At 43.4% G+C, this 18,744-nt stretch overlaps 1 protein-coding gene across 4 annotated transcripts in view; it reads left to right on the top strand.

The window, feature by feature from the left end:
• Positions 1 to 11,393, top strand: part of ntn1b (netrin 1b) — a 34,800-nt gene extending 23,407 nt beyond the window's left edge. For all 4 annotated transcript variants that reach the window (XM_028986445.1, XM_028986442.1, XM_028986443.1 and 1 more), the window contains exons 5-7: positions 969 to 1,022; positions 3,947 to 4,021; positions 9,567 to 11,393. In XM_028986445.1, the coding sequence (XP_028842278.1) occupies positions 969 to 1,022; positions 3,947 to 4,021; positions 9,567 to 9,889 (452 nt within the window). In that variant the 3' untranslated portion in view covers positions 9,890 to 11,393. The remainder of the gene's footprint in view (positions 1 to 968; positions 1,023 to 3,946; positions 4,022 to 9,566) is intronic.
• The last annotated feature ends 7,351 nt before the right edge of the window (positions 11,394 to 18,744 follow it).

Genomic DNA, 18,744 nt, shown 5'->3' with positions numbered 1-18,744 from the left:
AGACCCTATAATCCCTATACAGAACCCAGCTCTTTTATTCTGTATCAATATATTTATTGCCCTAGATCCTTCATTTCCGCTTCTTTCTTCTCTGTTCCATCATGACCCTAGATGTGTGTTTCACTGTTTGACTTGAGTTAGAGTCAACACGGGACAGAGGACTGATACGCCCCTCTGTGGGCCCAGTATAAGCGCCTTGGTCCCCTCTATCGCCCCGTAAATCTGCCCAGTCCCTCTGGGGGCATGATAGGTGATTTGTTTGCTGGCAATATCAGCAGGTCCTCGATGAAAAATGCCAGGATCACACAATGGGATAATAATTCAAATGCGACCAAAAAAAAAGAAAACAAAGAGAAAAGGAAGGAGGTGGCGCTCTGTTCCAGGGTTCCTGGCAACCCCAGATAAGGTAGACACTGTGACCATGACACAATGGCCTCTTGCTCAGACTGTCCTGGGCTCAGTATAACGGACGACGTTGTCAATAAAGATGAATCTGAGAATCACTCGGAGCTGTGGCGGATATGGAATCGCTCTGCTGTGTTTGGCACGTTGCCACACGGACCAATTGAAACCCATGAACCCGTCTGGAATTGGATTTCCTTAATTTTGCTGGGAAAGGTACAAATGTACTGTAAAAACTAGAGGGGGAGAGGGGTCATGCCGATATAGCGGAAAATATTTGGTTTCTCTTTCCGTATTTTTGTTAATAGCGCGATATTAAATTTTTGTGATACCAGACCTTTTGCCAGCAGCCTTTTTAACAAGGTTGAGGCCCCTGGTGTCATATACTTTACCATGTCGAGGACTTTTTTCATGAACAGAGAGAACGCCTTGCTAGCAGTAATGTGCTGTGAAATGCAGATCTTTCTACTTAAAATAAGTGATTGATAGTGGAAGCCACAATTTACTGGGCCAAAAGGTTAATTTGTACAACATGCTGATTGGTTGTGCTCTGCTCTTTTTGCCAGAGATTCCTGTGGTGTCTCCCACAACTTCCTACAGCAGCTCAGAGGAACCAACAGGTGAGCTGCATTCCTTACAGTAAAAAGCCAATAAAAATCCAAATTGTAGTTAACATATTTAAAATTGTTATTTTTGTTTTACAAGCTACAACACTGATGTTAGAGTAGTCTAGTGCAATTGTAGTGTAGCTATTAATGCAAACGTGTAAAATTAGCACTAATTAAACGTGACTGTATGAAGGCTGCATAAAATTGACTAAAATGTGGATTTTTCTCCCCACTAATTTCACAATGTTCACATTAAATTATATGACATATAAATGAGATTAGTATGAAAAATGCTTAAAAATTGGGCAAATACACATATACATGCATCAATATTCATTCTGTCATGAAATGATTTTAATAAGATTTTATTAACATTTATCATATTTGTCATTTTCCGAGACATATGTTTTAATCAACAAATTGCAGTTCACACTCAGAACATTTCTCTCCCAGCCCCAGTCGCAGGAGGGGCCAGGCCCTATAATCTGATTACATGGCTCATTTGCATCCGTGCGTTTCCGACGGCAGGGGCTAGCCGCAGCGTGCCATGAGAGGCCTGCAGACTTATTCTGGTCCCCGTTTTATCAGACCTCATTTAATTTAATTATCTCAGTAATAAATCACAAGCATTTTGATGTACTTATTCTTATGCGTTAGTCAAATCAATTAGAACGTCATGACAGGAGGCTAAATTTGGAATGGCAAAGTTGGCTGGAACTATTTTTGGTACTTTCGATGCGGGTGAATTTGCCATGTGACCTGATGGATTCAGATGCCATACTGTACCTCTCTGCTCTCGTTGAGGCTGTCAAAATAATGGGGGGAGAGAGGCGTGAAGAAAGGAAACTTCCTTTCCCTTCTGACGCGCAGCCACCCCTGCTCTGGTGTGGTCCCCTGAGCCGCCTGCTCGAGAGGCTGCACAATGAAGGCGTTTGTCCCCACAGCGGGACCCCGGCCCTTAATGAGGTGGGCTGTGGGTGTTGACAGACCCCTCCGAGGGCTTTGTACTGGCGGGCTAATGGCTGCTGAGAGTTATCAAAGGGAAGGGAGGACGGAGGCGTTCAGGGGGCCGTGGCCAGACAAAGGTGTGAGGGGGGCTCTTTTTACCAGGCCCCTTTGCCTAATCACTTTGCATGAAAATCGGTACGTGGTCAATATATGTGTCAATATATGGACTTGTCAAACTCATTTAGTTTGGGTAAGGGCGTCTGTCACCCCTAACGTTGACGGCCCCATTAATCTCCCAATTTCTCTCTAAAGGAATTGCCAGAAAGAAAATGTACACACATGCACCCCAACCCCCATCAGCAATCAATACAAACTTTTGGGGAAGGGAATTTTTTTCTCTTTCTGTTGTTACCAGGGCAACCTTATTCACATGGAATAGAAAAGGGACATAAAGGGGAAGGAGTGGACAGAAGGGCTGTAGGAAAATAATGAAGTTTGTCCATATTCAGGATAAGCTGAAAGGTCCTGGTTCACCCCTAGCTTTCGGGTCCTTCCACACACACACACACACACACGCACAAATTCCTCTCTTTGACATCCCAACACGTATGCTACTTCTGTAGACCCTTTCAGTACAAATTATAAATATAATTTACAAATGATGGGAATATATAAATATTCAGATTATATTGGAATATTATGGGATGGCTTGTATTGCTTATTGTGCATATTGAATGTTCATGCCTTTAGTCAAATCGCATTGCATACATGGTTGTGTATTACCATTTACACCGTTTATTGCCAGTGTGAAACATTTTTGCACTACAATTTAGTGTAAAGCAGTTGTTCTCAGTATCGCTTGACAATGAAGGTCTATTCCCCACTCACGCCTCGATCACGCTGCATCACGGGTAATTAGACGCATCAGGGGACATTCTGCAGTTGTGAACAGAAACAGGCTTGATGAAGACGTTAGTGGGAAGTTATAGCTGGCCTTGTGTGTGCCAGCTCAGGGAAGGATAAAGCTTCTTGGCACATTAGTGCGCGCTGAGTCAAATCAGCAGTCGCCAGAGGCATGGGCTACTCTACTCTCCAAAGTGATTCATCATACGACCAAGTGAGCCATTACTGGCCCAGGTTAGTGGGATCAGGGTAGTACAAGGGGGATCTTCTGTCACTTGAGAAGGAAGCTGGATCCAGAGGGGGATTGCTGACGCTAATGCCTCTTGGACTCTCTTCAGCAGTCACCCTTTTGAGCTGGAGTGACCCCCTCCACCCCTAGTGCTGACACAATCGCTGCCAAGGCCCTGCGTGAGATTTTGAGTAAGGTGCCATTGGCTGTGGGGGTTGGTAGGACCAACAGAGTCTGGGGGAATTGACAGGCTTAGAGCGTAAGCCCTGATTGGCCCAACAATGGCATGCTTTTTGGAAGGAGGTCTCTAAAACGATGTAGAAAAATGTTTGAAGCATTGGAAGTCTAATCCAGATGTCTTCTCTTAGAACTGTGGTACCTTAACAATGCCAAAGGCCATATGGTGCAGTTAAGAAAATGCTGAAATGAACCTGCAACATCTTAAAGAGTGCTACACAGCTATATATAAAGTTTGAGGGTAAAGTTAATGCTAGCTGGATCTGTCTGGGAAAGGCAGAACCCAGCCACCACCTTCTTGTCTGCTTTCTGATGGTCAGCAATACATGCTTTTCTACCATTCAGTATTCTTCGAAACTTTTGTGCCACTTTTCCAAACTTTGTTTTCAGAACCATGGCGGTCAATGATGCGACGTCAGTGGCATGTCTACTTATCAGGGGGTTCTGAACCACTGTGTTTTTGGTTGAAGTTGAGAAAGTTTGGCACCGGCCAGTATTAGCGCTATTAATATAAATGTAATGTAATGTAAAATAAAGCTATCGTGAGTCATTTACTGTACGTCCAATTCAGTTTTTGAAGCTACAACACAGATCTCGCCTTCTTCCTCTCTTCCTGCAGACTGCGATTCACACTGCAAGGCGTCTAAGGGCAAAATGAAGATCAACATGAAGAAGTACTGCAAGAAAGACTACGGTGAGTAAGGGTGCATCTCGGCAGTGGACCATAGCTTTTATCTGCCTGTCTCAAAGCTGTCTCACGTGCTAACTGAGGCTCAATAGCTGAGTCTGGGTTGAAGTCCCAGCATCAAAGACTCAGTGGGATTCTTCTCAGTGTCCTGGCTTCAGGCAGAATTACAGCTCCAAGTGGATAGAGGCGACAGCTGGTTTCCATTGTGTGCCAAGAGATTCAGCCACTTCAGAACTGATGTAGAAACGTTGGGAAAGTTGATTGGTCTCGTAGTTTACTCTGGTTGTGTGAAGATTAATAATGATCCCACATAAACTTCATTTATGGGAAATGTGCCCAAGAAAACCCCAATTTGAGACCATGAAAGGACGGCTAGTCAGTGGAGGAAGGGGAAGCCTTTTTTAAAATGTCTGGGATGATTTAGGTTTAGTGAGGAAGAGCAGCCTGAACTTCCCAGCCTGAATCCCCCAAGAAGTTTAACTTTTACTGTATTTCTCACAGTATAGGTGCAAACAGGCTAGTGCATTGACATTTTTACTGAAATATCCTAATATTTTCATATTGGAAATATTTTTATTATTAACAGTCACAAATGTATAAGTCTTTGCATCCCTAAACAGAGCAGTTATATTACATGATATTACGTTCATTTGGCAGGCACTTAAATCCAAACATTCAAACGTCAGGCCGACTTATGCATAATCATTACTTTAAACAGCAATTGGTAAAGGACTAATAATTTGATGTTGTGGGGACTGTGAAAAGACCTCACAAGGTTAACAGTATAAAACAGACACTCCTCTCTCTGTAATGGAGCCACTGTGAGAGCTGACGGTATCGGCCTTTAACGCAGCGTGCGACTGCCGTAAGCCCCAGAGAGCGTGCGGAGGGGAGGGCCTGACGTTTCGCAGCACAGTCCGCAAGCCAGGACTCTGATCTTTGCCAACTCCCCTCAATGCCAGCCCCCTGCTGCTCCAATTTGTAGAACTCTCCCACCTCCCGCTTCCCATCTCCCACCTCGCTGCTACGGGCCACATTACGAGGGAAGCCCCTCGGCTGTGGACCAGCACAGCCTCTGCGGGCCTAGACTTCTGTGCGAATTCACCGTCACTTCTGCTTGTGTGTGTTTTTTAGGGGGTTATAAATTGCACACAGGTACACAATAGTCTGTACTTGATTTAATATAAATATTCTTAGTAAATTGTGACAATTTTAGTACAATAAACCCTGTTTTTTGCACTAAAATAATGAGAGCAAAATGTCAAAAGTTCTTATTTAAAACAAATGAAGTGAAACATGAGAGAGACGTCAGCTACTGATCAGCACTTGCAAGCTTTAAAAGTTTTATCACCTCATTGCAGCGTTTATTATAATTGCCTTAATGTTCTCACTCTCTTTCTCGCCCGTGGGATTCTTGTGGCCCCATTCATCATAGTAATATGGTGTATTAGATACACTACAAGCACATTAGTGTCCCTTAAACCACATAACATATGTCCTCCTGCGCGGTGGAGTAACCTCGGAGTTGCACCATGGGAGAGCAGAGCCCTCGGCACATATCTGAAACACCACAGTCCGCACTAGTTCATTTTCCACCAGGACAGCAGGGACTCCCTGGTGATTTTTCTTTTTATTAAAGGACAATGAAGGCACTCATTCAAAATGCTGGCCCAAGCCACAACTCCAGTTTATTTATGCTGGGAAGATACAGGATGTATGTTGCGGGGTATTCAGCAGTGGGAAATGTCTTTGTGCAGGGATACCTCATGGCTCCTTATGCTGCTGTGGAAGATGTAGGCTGGACCACATCAGGTGTCATATGATGCCCCTACTATATAATGATGGGAGATATTAGTACATTTTTCATGGGCAAGCTGGAACATATCCCAGCAATCCGGGGAACCGTGGGCAGGAATGGCACCCATCGCAGGGTGAGCTGACACAACAGAGTTACCAACACACCTAGTGTTGATGAAGACTGATTTATTTGTCCATGTCAGTCATGTTATGTTTGAAAATGGTGTCCAGCCTCCTCTGTGTACATCTGTCAGCAGATCTTCACCACTTTCATGTTCTATAGGCCAGGAACAGATGCTATATCAGCACTGATCAGGCACATGATGACCCAAAGCAGAAATATGCTGCTTTGTTTATTGTAGCTATGGTGATAGCCTGCATAAAGGGTCAAAATGTTGCACTGACAGTCCATCAATCAGCACGACAATCAGAAAAAAAGGCCTCTGTGTCTGTGTGTGTGTGTGTGTGTGTGCACAGCTGTCTAGTATAACCATGTTTCAGCATGTGCGTAAATTAGCATGCGTCCGTGTCTTTATATCTTTATGCCCTCTGCTAGGCCGCAGTCTGCAGTGATATGCCCAGCAGGGAGCAGGGGTGCCAGTGGGAGGAGGCTTCAGAGCTGTAATTAGGCGCACTAATTTGATTAGTCCCCGCTTGTTCGGGGGTTGTGTTTGGGTCAAATCCCAACACACTGCCCAGAAAGAGAGGAACCAGCGGGAGACTTGGCAGCCGTCTCATCCTCATTCTTTTTTTTTGCCTCCCCTCTCTCATTCTCTCTTTCTCGCTCGTTCTTTCTCCTCCTTTCGTTGTGTCTGTGTGATCTTGCGGATGTACCCCATTGTCCACTCCACAGCAAAGAATGAAAGCCGCGCCTTTCATTTTCTCGCTTGGCTTTTTAGGCCGTGGCCCTTTCTGTCGAGGTTGAGGCCCTTTCTGTCTGCAGGCGTAGGATTACGCCGACACTCAAGACACTGTGAGCAGCTGACCAGCCTTCTGTCTCCTGTCCACCTTACGTTATTGTTTATTCGTTCAAGCGTGGAACACACAGTTACATTACATTATGTTATATTCAATCGTGTTACAAATGATTTTCTTCAACTTCATGATGAGATCATATTTTAACTGGGCGTTGGCTTTCAACTTTTGATGTTTCAAGTTGCTTCTGTCCAAATTGACAGAACCTCCCACTTGAGCTGGCGAGTCTTATCCAATCTACCAAATGCCATCTCAGGTTAGTGCTTTTAGGTATTAGCCCCATCAGACTGCCTGACTCTGATACTGTTCTGGAGGATTCCAAACTCGTGGCCAAGATCTGAGTGGCTGGGCCGCAATGAGCCAATGAGAGAAGAGAAAGCAAGACGAGGGAGGCGGCGCCTTCACTAATTCTCACGCCGCTCCTCTTGGACCGGCGAGGCCAGTGGGAGCTGGGCCGTCCGAGTGTAGCTCATAAGGTCGAAAACACGTCAAGATCCTTCTGGAAGGATCTCTTGTGGCTGGGAAGATAAATAGCGCGCCTCCACTCTCGGCTACAACCCCCCTCACCACCTCCACATCTCCCCACACACACCCGTCTTTATTCCTGGGGCTGAGCGAGTCGGCTCCGGCCCAGGGACTCTTTGTTACTGAATGGCAGGGCCTGTGAGACTGTGTGTGCTCAATGCTTAGCCCCAACAGCCTCTCTCTTTTTTCTCTGTCTGTCTTTATTCCCCCTTTTCCTTTACTCAGCTCAAAAAAAAAAAAAAAAAGACTTTGCTCACCACTCTTCTGTGCAATCAGATCAGAACATTCCTGGGTGCTATCAGGGCTGGAGGTGGGATGGCATTTTCCTTGGGCATCTCTCGTGGGCTTTACAACAGAATGCTTCCAAGCATATTTTGGACAATTTGGCTTTCCGTTCACAGGAGGGGTAATTATACCTCTTTGTATGAGTTGTCCGGGTCTTCAGAAAAAAAAGAAGAAGAAAAAATTGTCAATTAAGTGGCCATTTATCCCTTTCTCTTCGTCTTAATAGTGTGTTTAATAGCACATCCAGACCACTTCACCTCGGGCACAAAAGAGATTGTGGCCTGCTAGCTGTGAGCTTCCCAGGATCTTTAAGATGGCCTCTGTTCAGACCAGGGCTGAGGTAGATTTGGCTCATGGTAATTCCGTCTGACAGCTGTGCCTTACAAAAGATGCTTTCAATCTGCTTAAGCATATTCAAAAAGAAGTTCTTTTTCTTACAAATGATTCTCACGTGTTTGGGAGCGAAAATATGAGGCAGAAATCCTGAAAAACTCCACTGGAACAGTTCTCCTCTTATTGTGTTTACATTCTGCAAGCATGGATGTGATGAAATGCAGAGTGCTGTTGTGTCTACACCAAGCTCATAGAACCGTCTGGACCCCCACCCTTTAAACATGGCAATCTGTGGCATTATTTATTAGTTTTTCAGTAAAAAAACATCCTGCATCTTGCACCCCGATGCCTTTAAAAAGCTGTTGGTGGAGGACAGGAAAGAGTTTTTAAGGATTCGTCCACTGTAGTCAAACATTACAGAGAGTCTCGCTTGGAAGGGAGGGGCACATTTAAATGTTCTCTGTGGGCTTTCATTGTCTTTGCACTGGGAGCACTATGGCAACAGTTGTTGCAATACCAAGCACGCTAACCAATACAATGCAGAGAGGTCATAGGTCAGTGGTGGGGTGGTGGAGAGTGGGGGAGAGATGGGAAAAGCAAGCCGTCTGTGCCAGGGCTCATTCCCAAGCATGGAACGGTCCTCGGACTGTAGATGAACTGGCATAGCTTACGTTGTGGATCACTGTTCCAGAATGCGAGGAATAACAAATTACAAAATAAGTCACGGCATGAGCTGTCAGTGTTAATGGGATAAACGATTAATGTAGACTACATAGCACTCTATTACATTTTACAGCCCCGTGATTTTGTCTAATTACCTGTTTAAAATACTTGGCAACAATATTTTAATGTAATGAGGCCCATAGGGCCATGCATTTGTACAGTGATTTGTGAAGCTTTTCATTTCAGTGTGGTGTGAAACAGTTTGTTGAATTTAGGAGTAATGATAACCACAAAAAAAAAACCCATCATGGTGACAGTTATCCCACAGTACAGTCCGTACCCCGCAGTTCCGATTCATGTTTGGAACGTGAACAATTTCAATAGACAGCTGTAACAGGTGTGAAATGCTCCTCTAAGACAAACTGTTGTGGGACAGAGCCATCAGCACACTGGGACTGCAGTGAGCTCCACTTATATCTTACTTTCACTTTTGAACAGAACAGTAACTTGGAATAGTACAGTTGAAAAAAACAGAGGTTAATGTAGCATAATATAACTTATTAACATATACTAATAATGTACCATCATTTCTAACCAAGCAGGTTTGGTGTAGTGATGACTGATGATATGATGGGAGTAGTGAGGGCTGAAAACATTGTGATAAATGTCTCCATTACATTACATACAAATGTATGTATTCAGAATACTTTGACAATACATATAAATGTAAACATGTGTAAAAACAGCCGTGCTGTATCATTTTTTTATTTTTATTTTTGGTGGGTGGCAAAATTAGCATAAACAAGGATATTATTCATTAAAAAGGGAACTATATTCTAAATGCTGCCTTGTGAAATGTAACATGGATTCAAGTTCTGTTTGATCCAAAGTAGAAATTAACTGCAATTTAAGACAGTTTAAATAAGGCTCATTATCCTTTCCGTCGCACTTACAATGCTTTCTGTAATTCTAGCTGTCCAGGTCCATGTCCTGAAGGGAGACAAGGCGGGTGAATGGTGGAAGTTCACAATCAACGTGATGTCCGTCTACAAGCAGGGCGGCCAGCGTATCCGCCGAGGCGACCAGCTCCTGTGGGTACGAGCCAAAGACGTGGCCTGCAAGTGCCCCAAGATCAAACCCGGCAGGAAGTACCTGCTGCTGGGCTCAGACGAGGATGACTCGCGCGGACAGAGCGGCGTGGTGGCGGATAAGGGCAGCCTGCTCATCCCATGGAAGGATCTGTGGGCGCGCCGGCTCCGGAAGTTTCAGCAGCGTGACAAACGGGGCAAGTGCTAGAATGGCAAGAGGGAAGTAAGAAAAAAATAAAAATCCACCACCACCAACAAACGAGAATGAATGGGAAGGAATTTGAGGTGGATCAACATCATCTGTAGTTATGGGGTTTAAAAGAAAAAAATAAACTGGAGTGCTGCTACTTTGAGTAGAGGCACACTGACAATATTGTTAGCATCATTTTAGGAATGTTGTAAAGGGAGTCCAATTATTATTATTATTATTTTTTTTCATTTTCTTGTGGATTTGCAGAGTTTTGCACCTAATCTGATATACGCAGTATGTACTTTCTTTGTGTTTAATTCACTGTGGAGTTCTTCATTTTACCAGTCTGTTTTGCATCCAAAAAAAAGAAGAAAAAAAAGAAGAAAAAACGAAGCTACTGTATCAGTTTTCAGAGTCAAACATGACTCTATATTGTCAGTGCGCTGTGAGCAGCGAGACAAAGGCTGTCAGTTCAGAGGGCTTGTGAAGTGGTAGCAGCTATTTCCCCAAGCCAAGTCACAGCAAAACTGTATGGTAAACCACTAGCCGCCAGGGGCCCAAAAACATGGGGTAATTGTTTCAGAGGGCAGAAAACCTACAGCGTGGCCTCCGACCAGAGTGAGACAAAACGCGTGACCAATCGCAGAGCATGCTAATGATTTGTACGCGTTCATGAACACGCGCGGGCCCTCAGCGTGGATACCTCACTGATCTTAAGAACACACACATATATATATATTTTTTTTTTGTGCTCTACCAAGAGAAAAGATTGCTTCTTTGTTTTCAAGGAATGAAGTTTTATGATAAAAACATGATGAGTTCAAGGCGTGTGAAATGCAGATTCAGTTTACTATCGCCCTTCCGTTTCATTATTGTCAAAGGTTTCACAAAAAGGGGTTTGGTGCCTGAAAATTGGGAATTTGTTGTTTCCTTTTGGGGACACAGCCACAGTGTTGAAGTGTCTATTTTATGAGTCTGTACTTTTATAAAGAACAAAAAAGGGGGGAGAACGATGTTCTGTTCATTTGTTGTGTGTATAGTTGTATAGTTATTTTTGTAAGACATTAACTAGATTGTATACACGTGCTATTAACAAATGGTCTAACAAGCATAGACAGAGACAAACTGCATTTTTTAAATTAATTTTTTTCTTGTTTATAAAAAGCAACTTCCACAAACTGCCTGCCAACCCATAGACACACACACACAATCTTAAATCCTTAAATCCCAACATGACCATGGTCACAATATTTGTGATAAACCTTCTTTTTTTTTACATATTCACTATAATGGTGTTAAATCTGTATTGAAATGCATAAAGTATGTAGACCATTTTTCCACACGTCTGGAAAAAGATGTATGTGTTCAGATGATGTATTTGATGATGACCTGTCATTTGTTCATAGTAGGTCTGTACAGTAAATAATTTTTAGCTGTGTCCAGTGCAAAGAGTTGTGTATTGTCTGTAATGCATACTAATATATTATGGTTATCATAAATGAATATATTTAATACGGTGAAACTTCCTGGGTTTTGTTTTTATACACATTTCAGATAAAGTAAATGTAAATATGTATGTTTTTAACATTGTTTTTTACAACTTCTGTACTAGCATTAATAGCATCAGTGCACCTGTTGTTTAACTGAATAGTCAATGACATTAATGAAAAATACTGAGTGCTATTCATTTATTGCATGCAGCAGGTCATATTTGATAAAATGTATTAAATGGCATAAATAAATGGATTCAGTAGGTGCCAAAAGCTTAATAATTGTGTAACGTACAGATATTGTACTAGTTTTATAACCATGAATGCCTTGAAAAGGGTACTTATGGAGAGAAAGACGTAAAACACCGTTTGTTTTAACCCTCCACTAAACTTTATGAAGCTCAGGGATGGGCAGTCTCACACATGCCGGCCTGGTGTAAATATTTGGCACTTTAGGCTCAGCTTGTTTATGCTATCCTTGGGGTCCATCCAGTCCCCAGGGGAGCCAATATTTGTTCCACATATGGGCCATAGCATCTAATTTGGGCAACCTGACCCCGGTTATAAATGTGGGCCTTGGTATTTGGTCAGCAGGGGTGGCATGCACGGCAAGAGCAAATACTTAGAAAGGGTGTCCCGCCATGGATGCGACTGGAATGTGATCTCTAAATGTTTAGTAGCAGGAGAAAAGATAAATCACCACAGTGCATACTCGCCTCCAACCCTGCCATTTTTATACCTTTTCAACCCACTGTGAGACATAAATTAATTCTAACATTTGGATAGCGATGCCATCAATTGCTCTCCAGACCAGAACATAAATCTGCACTTCTGGCATCTTTGTATCTCCAAGAAACACAGGTTATGTATCAAATTGAGCGCTAAAACTGAGCTAACCCCGGGGGATTGCATACCATCACTACCTTCAAGTCCTCTTCACACTTTGCCGGCATAAGATACTCGTCTGTGTGCCATTATGTTACATATATATGTTACAGAGTGTTGGAATCAAACAGTAACAATGAAATAAAAAGAACATTTTAATTGAAATGACCATTTTGGCCCAAACAGAACACATTTTCTCTTAAATTACACCGGACGGTGTGGTGTGGTCTTACATTCAGGGAATAGTGGAATAGTGGTAGATGATGTCAAATATATGTTTTAAACAGTCTTTTAAAAACACAGGGGGGAAGGGGTGTGATATATGACAGAAAACTGACTGTTCTTTTTTAAATCACGTTAGCAAGCAATAAGTTCTATTGCTGACATTCTAGTAAACGGTTTCCATTTTTTGCATGTTCCCTTATTAAAATGAAAAGAGTGAAAAAGAGTGCTATAGGAAAAGATAGAAAACTGGATGAGGTCAGTCTGAGGCTAAATGAAATAAATAAATTAATAGATCCAAACGTGGAGACACAGACATAGGCCAAAAATTAATGTCTTTTGCATGTCTTTTGTGTGCCGTGAATTAACCAACTAATCAACTTTCCAGACAATTTAATTACTCTCTGATATGACAAAACACAATCCCACCCAGTTAACCAATTCATTACGATTTCAAATAATTTTTCAATAAAAACAATAATAGATTTGACATATTATAGCAAAAATTAACAATGTAAAGATAATGTAACATCTGCCCACCAAAACAGCTCAAACACATCAAGGTATGGACCAAGATGTCGGCGGCCAATCCAAGTTACCACCGAGGTAACACTGAGCAAAGCACCGTCCCCACACACTGCTCCCCGGGCACCTGTCATGGCTGCCCACTGCTCACCAAGGGTGATGGTTAAAAGCAGAGGACACGTTTTGTTGTGTCACAGTGTGCTGTACTGCAGTGTTTCACAATAACAATTACTTCACTTTCACTTTTCAATCTTAAGAACTGTTCACTTGCTCTTTTGTACCAGTCCCGACCCCGGAGGGCCACCTGCCAGGATGTTCTCACACCGAGCCTTAATTGAGTTAAGAATGTCTGCTTTCAGGTAGGGGGTCCTTCAACACTAACCCGATATATCCTGTGCCATTGTATGGAAATAATGGGCTTATTTAATTATTTAATATGTGTTAAAGCCATCCGTGTTATTCACTTCACTTCACTTGTTATTGGTTATAACGTCTTGGCTAATCCGTGTAATATTTTGTAGACTAAATTAGGCCCATGCTTAAAGAGCAGTACAATATGATTTGATTTAAAAATGGAAGAGTGGGCATATGTAGCTGGCCTGCACACATGGTGTGAGAGGGTAATGAATATTGATTGTAATGAAGCTGTTTGAAGGCGTGTCAGCCCACATGGAAACCTAATGCGCAAATCGTGTTCATTTTCATTTAGCCTGCGATGAGAAACACGTGAAGACCATGGCGAAAATACTGGTTAAAACAGATTGAGAGGGAAGGACATGCAGATTGCACATTAATGTTGTCCCATCACATGAGATGCGTCATCGCTGGATGTCAGCTGTGCAAACACACCCGGCCAAATTCCCAAGAAATGCATATGGGCTAAATTGTCCTTTCAATTGGGAATCTAGTTTTTTTCCAGAATAACAAAAAGACGTGTGATCGAGGTGACGGCTCCAGAGACCAGGCAGGGTTATGTTTAGTCAAGGTGCTGACCTCACACAAACACAAAAACACACGCCTGTGTGCACGCAAGCGTCCTGTACATGCATGCACACACAACCCACATATGCACACATCTCTTTATGTGCATGCACACATGTGCACATCCATGCCTGCTTGCACACACATATAAACATGAATACAGCAAGGTACGCATGCACACACACACACACACACACACTGCAGACGTGTGACTTGCATGCACTTCCACTCCTGCGTCCACTCCCACACGCAACAAGCCTGATGTTTTACAAAAACATTTATCCCAGCCACACTCCCTCCATTGTGTTCCTGTTAGCACACACCAGACTGCTTCCTAAAAGCCGCGGCTTCTGACCCTCTCAAAAGATACACCAGGAAACAGGTTGGGCCCTGCATGCCACATGTGTCCGTCCACACCGCCGCCACTGTCCCTTTTCAGGGTCCCTGTGCTAACCTCTTCCTATCACACATGCACACTATTCTCACGCTCTCTCTTTCCCTCTCTCTCACACACACACACACACACACACTCACCAGTCCTTTAATGTACTCATGTCTAGAAGTAGAATCTTAAGGCTATAAATTATTTATAGAGGAAAGCCATTTCATGTGTTTAATATAATGTAAGGAACCTGAAAAAATGGTTTGAGTGAAAATGCACGTGTGCACATGCAGACACGCACACACACACACACACACACACACACAGAACTGTTCTTTGTAGAAAACCGCTCACATTCCTTAGTTTCATCATGGACACTCTTGACTTGACGTTTTTGAGTGTCCGGGTTCGGTGTTGCCCGTGGCCTTTTTTGTATGTGTGTTTTGTATCATTAATGTCTGTGGTAAAACACTTAAAATGCCTCCCAGGGACCCAGTGGTCAGATCCTCCCTGTTCACTGGTGATGAGTACTGACACTGTCCCATTATCAAGTTTGCTGTAGGAAAAGGGGCCGTGATGAGGGCCCCTTACTGCTGAGGAAAAACCATGTTATTCACAGTTTGACATGTTGTACGTTAATCACCCCGGCGAGCCCAGGCGCCCCGAGACAAGTATGGAGGGGCTACGGTGTCTGTGCAGCGTGAAGAGGTTTTGTTATGTCTACTTCTCTTGTAAAAATGAGGAATGTGTGTTATGTTGCACTTGGGTGCAGGTTCTTTTGTATTTTAAAGTCATGTCATGGTACGGACCTCAGCAAAAACCAAAAGACACATACAGCGACACCAGGAAACACTAAACACTCACACTGACCACACAGGGGTGAACCAAAATAAATGATGCAAGCATGTATACCAGGTCAATGAAATTTAGACAAGGAATTGGTGAAGACAGTCAAAGCTAGCCAAGTAGGGTGTGGCCAGAATCCACAATCATTTGCAATTTTGAAATCTGGTATGCTCCATGCCGGCCAGCGATTGGATGTCCAAGCTCGTGTCAACTCAACCTTTGACTTTAATACATGTGTAATACATGGGTCAAAAAAAGTGAGAAGAAGCGAAATAGCAGGAACACACGTTTGATGATAGTGTAATACTGAGGGTGTTATGAACATTTTGCACCCCCCACACACACACACAATCACTTACACACACACAGTGTGGCCTAGCAGTTAAGGAAGCGACCCCGTAATCAGAAGGTTGCCGGCTCAAATCCCGACCGGCCAAGGTTCCAGCATGGTGCGAAACGCAAATAAATCACTGAGGGGAGTTTTACCATCAAAAGGTGGGGATTAAATGAACTGAATTGTTGGAGTTTACAACACTGTAAGACAGAGTCCTTGTGCAGTTATGCTCTGAGGTTCAACACAATGCACCCTCATGCCATCCATCTTTCCATCGCTTAACTAGCCTTAATAATATGCAAACTGGCCCTAGAATCGTGGTCCTTAGTCTGCCCTCTACATGCTAAGTGGATTAGCCAAAAGAGGGAAGGGAAGAGGATACTCAACCCTGAGAAACTCCATCTATCGCTTTCACCACCTCCCTTGGGTCCCTCTCATTGGGGGGCCCAGCGAGACACGGATATCTGCCAGCAACCCGCACCCTCTCACTTCTTCTTCCACCACTGCCCGTGGGGCACTGTGTGAAAGCGACTGAATTTAACATTTAATTTTTTCCCCCTTTTTTTTTCCATTAAAGAATCATCTCCATGTTTTCATTGCAGCCGGCATGGTGCTTTCAAGCTATTAAAACAAAAGGCCACCGAAGCTGGACAGTGTCCAGTGGCCTCCTCGCTCAATAAACTTTATGCTATTAAGCTCGCTGTTTTCTTTTTTTTCAACCTCATCCTTCCCCTTTTTTCCAGAATCCTCTTGGCCTCCCACTCAGTGTTATTAACCCTACGCCAATCCAGCTCTGCACCTCAAATACGGTTTTGTTTGTCCATGAGTCCACTGAATGAAATAAGAACCAGTGTCTTCTCAGCAGACCAAATGTGTTGTCAAGAACAAATAAAGGAAGGTCCCCACAACAGAGCCTCAACATACACCGTAGGAAGAAAAGTTAATAATTTGCATTGATTCTTGGAACATTTGAATATTTGCATAGATTGCTTCTTCTCATTTGGCTAAAGACCAAAACGCATTCACAGCAGTGCAAGCAGTGATTTTCCACTCACTCAATTAAATCGAAGAATGTGGAAAAGACATAGTTAAGTTAATCCATAAATTACAACAACATTACATTTGTTTTTATTTCTATGTTCATAGAGATGAATAGATGTGATTCTAACAATTATGCAAAAGTACCCACCGTCAGCTGAAATATTCACTATTGTGTTCTAATTGCGACAGGCCTACTCATGCAATGGTGGGTCAGTATCTGAATGTGACTTACTATTGTTAAGCAAGTCCTCTTTTGCAAGGATAAATTTAATCTAAAACCTCCAAGTGCAACAGACCCCTGTCCCAGCTTGGATTTCATTCATCATGGGGGTAAAAATGTTCTTTGTTCATTAAATGGCAGAAGGTCAGAAGAAATGGAGGATCAGAAGGTAGAAGGTAATAAAAAAAAGGGCTGCGGCTTGGAATTGCAGTCAAAACCAGACTCAAAGAAGTGTTTAATATCATGGGCTTTATCCTGGTACCACTCACACACAGATGTGCACACACACACACACACACACACACATCCACACAGCAGCCCAAGTGTTTGACACCGGCAACCCTCATCATTCCTTTCTCCCCTTCCTCCCTTCTTTCACTTCTTCACACTTCTGTCCTGCGTCTCTTTTCTTTCTCACATTTTTTTGCCGCTTATTTCGGGTTTACCAGGCATCAGCACAATGGATCCCCTTGTGCGTGTAGAAGAAGCCCTCTAGAGAAAGGCTGGGATTCCTTCCCTCAGCTGTAGCCCAGAGTCCACAGCGAGGCATTTTGGGGGTTTGGTCCTTCTATCATCTCATTAACATTTCCATACGAGATTAAGCCTCTTGGCATAGGGCGGTATTATGTATTTTTCAACCACTGCGAGTGGCCTCTCTCGCTCACAGGCCGCTTTCCATCGCCTCCCCCCAGCCATATTCACAACCTCAAGGTAAACAATGGCAATGGCAATCGGCTAATAAATTAACGCCTTAAACGTCCACCGACCTATTCAGCCAAGATCAGATGAGTGAAGAATAAAGGGTCTTGCCCTTTAATTCCCCCAGGGAAGGCAAGTGCAAAAGAAATCCTAATGAAATATAATTTGTTGATAATGACAGGTCAATTTCTACCATTCACCTTCACAATAGTAGAACAACGTGCTAGGGATGAAATTACATGCTTAATTAATACATGTAGTTGTTCATTACTATTATTATTGGGCTCCTGATAAGTGCACAATGAATAATATGCTTGTTCTGGAACACTTCATAAACCCCTGACCTCAATTACTTTATTAAATAAATCAAGGGCTTATGTAATTGCAAAAAAAAAAAAAGTCGACTGTTCTTTTAATGGTGAGAAGCAAAAATATGGGAGAACTTGAAGGAAAACAACAGTACAATTCGGAGCCACGGAATTTTCCACCGCACCCACAGACACACACCATTCTCCCATCGCCCCCGTTTCATCAGAATACATTAATATCCTCAAGTGTTGGCACAGACATCGAACCGCTCAGGGGCCGAACAAAGTGCACTGTGACTCCGGGGTCTGGGATCTTCAAATAAACCCTCGCTGGGTGTCATGGGGACTGGGAAGTGGAATTAACTGCTATATTAGCTGACCTTCACTGCCGTTGTTCCCCCGAAACCTGACTGCCTTGGGGCCCCTTGCTGGGTGAGTCACCAGGGTCTCCCAGTCCAACAATGTGGGCACTTCCCCTGCAGCTACACACACTTGGTGCCTCGGGGTTTACTGAGCAAACACGACCTGGTTCTGGCTGAAAAAGGCCCCTGCTCCCACATTCAACCATCACCCTCTCCCTCAGCTTTTGTCACCCTCCCCTGTGGAGCCTCCACCAGGCCGGCGAGGCGCTGAATGCGAGCGCAGGCCACTGGGGAATGGTTTATTTACATTGATCCGCGCTGTGACGCCACATGATGCACTGCTAATAAAATATGTATATTTTTGAAAATGATTCTTCATGCGGAACTGGCAAGGGAGGTGGTGCCTCTTTTAATCTAGCAGACGTCAAGCCATCAGCACCAGCTTTAGACCATTTGACGGCTGGCTCTCGTTGAAACCTAAATAGCTATTTTTACGACAAATGTTTCGGGGGGGACAGACCACAAGTTCACACAAAGAAATGGAATGATTTATTAGCACTGAGACTTTCTGGTAGGTC

This window comes from Denticeps clupeoides, chromosome 7 (genome assembly GCF_900700375.1).
Source record: "Denticeps clupeoides chromosome 7, fDenClu1.1, whole genome shotgun sequence".
Taxonomy (NCBI): Eukaryota; Metazoa; Chordata; class Actinopteri; order Clupeiformes; family Denticipitidae; genus Denticeps; species Denticeps clupeoides.
The sequence above is the reverse complement of the archived record's forward strand: the minus strand, read 5'-3'. Positions and strand labels throughout refer to the sequence as shown.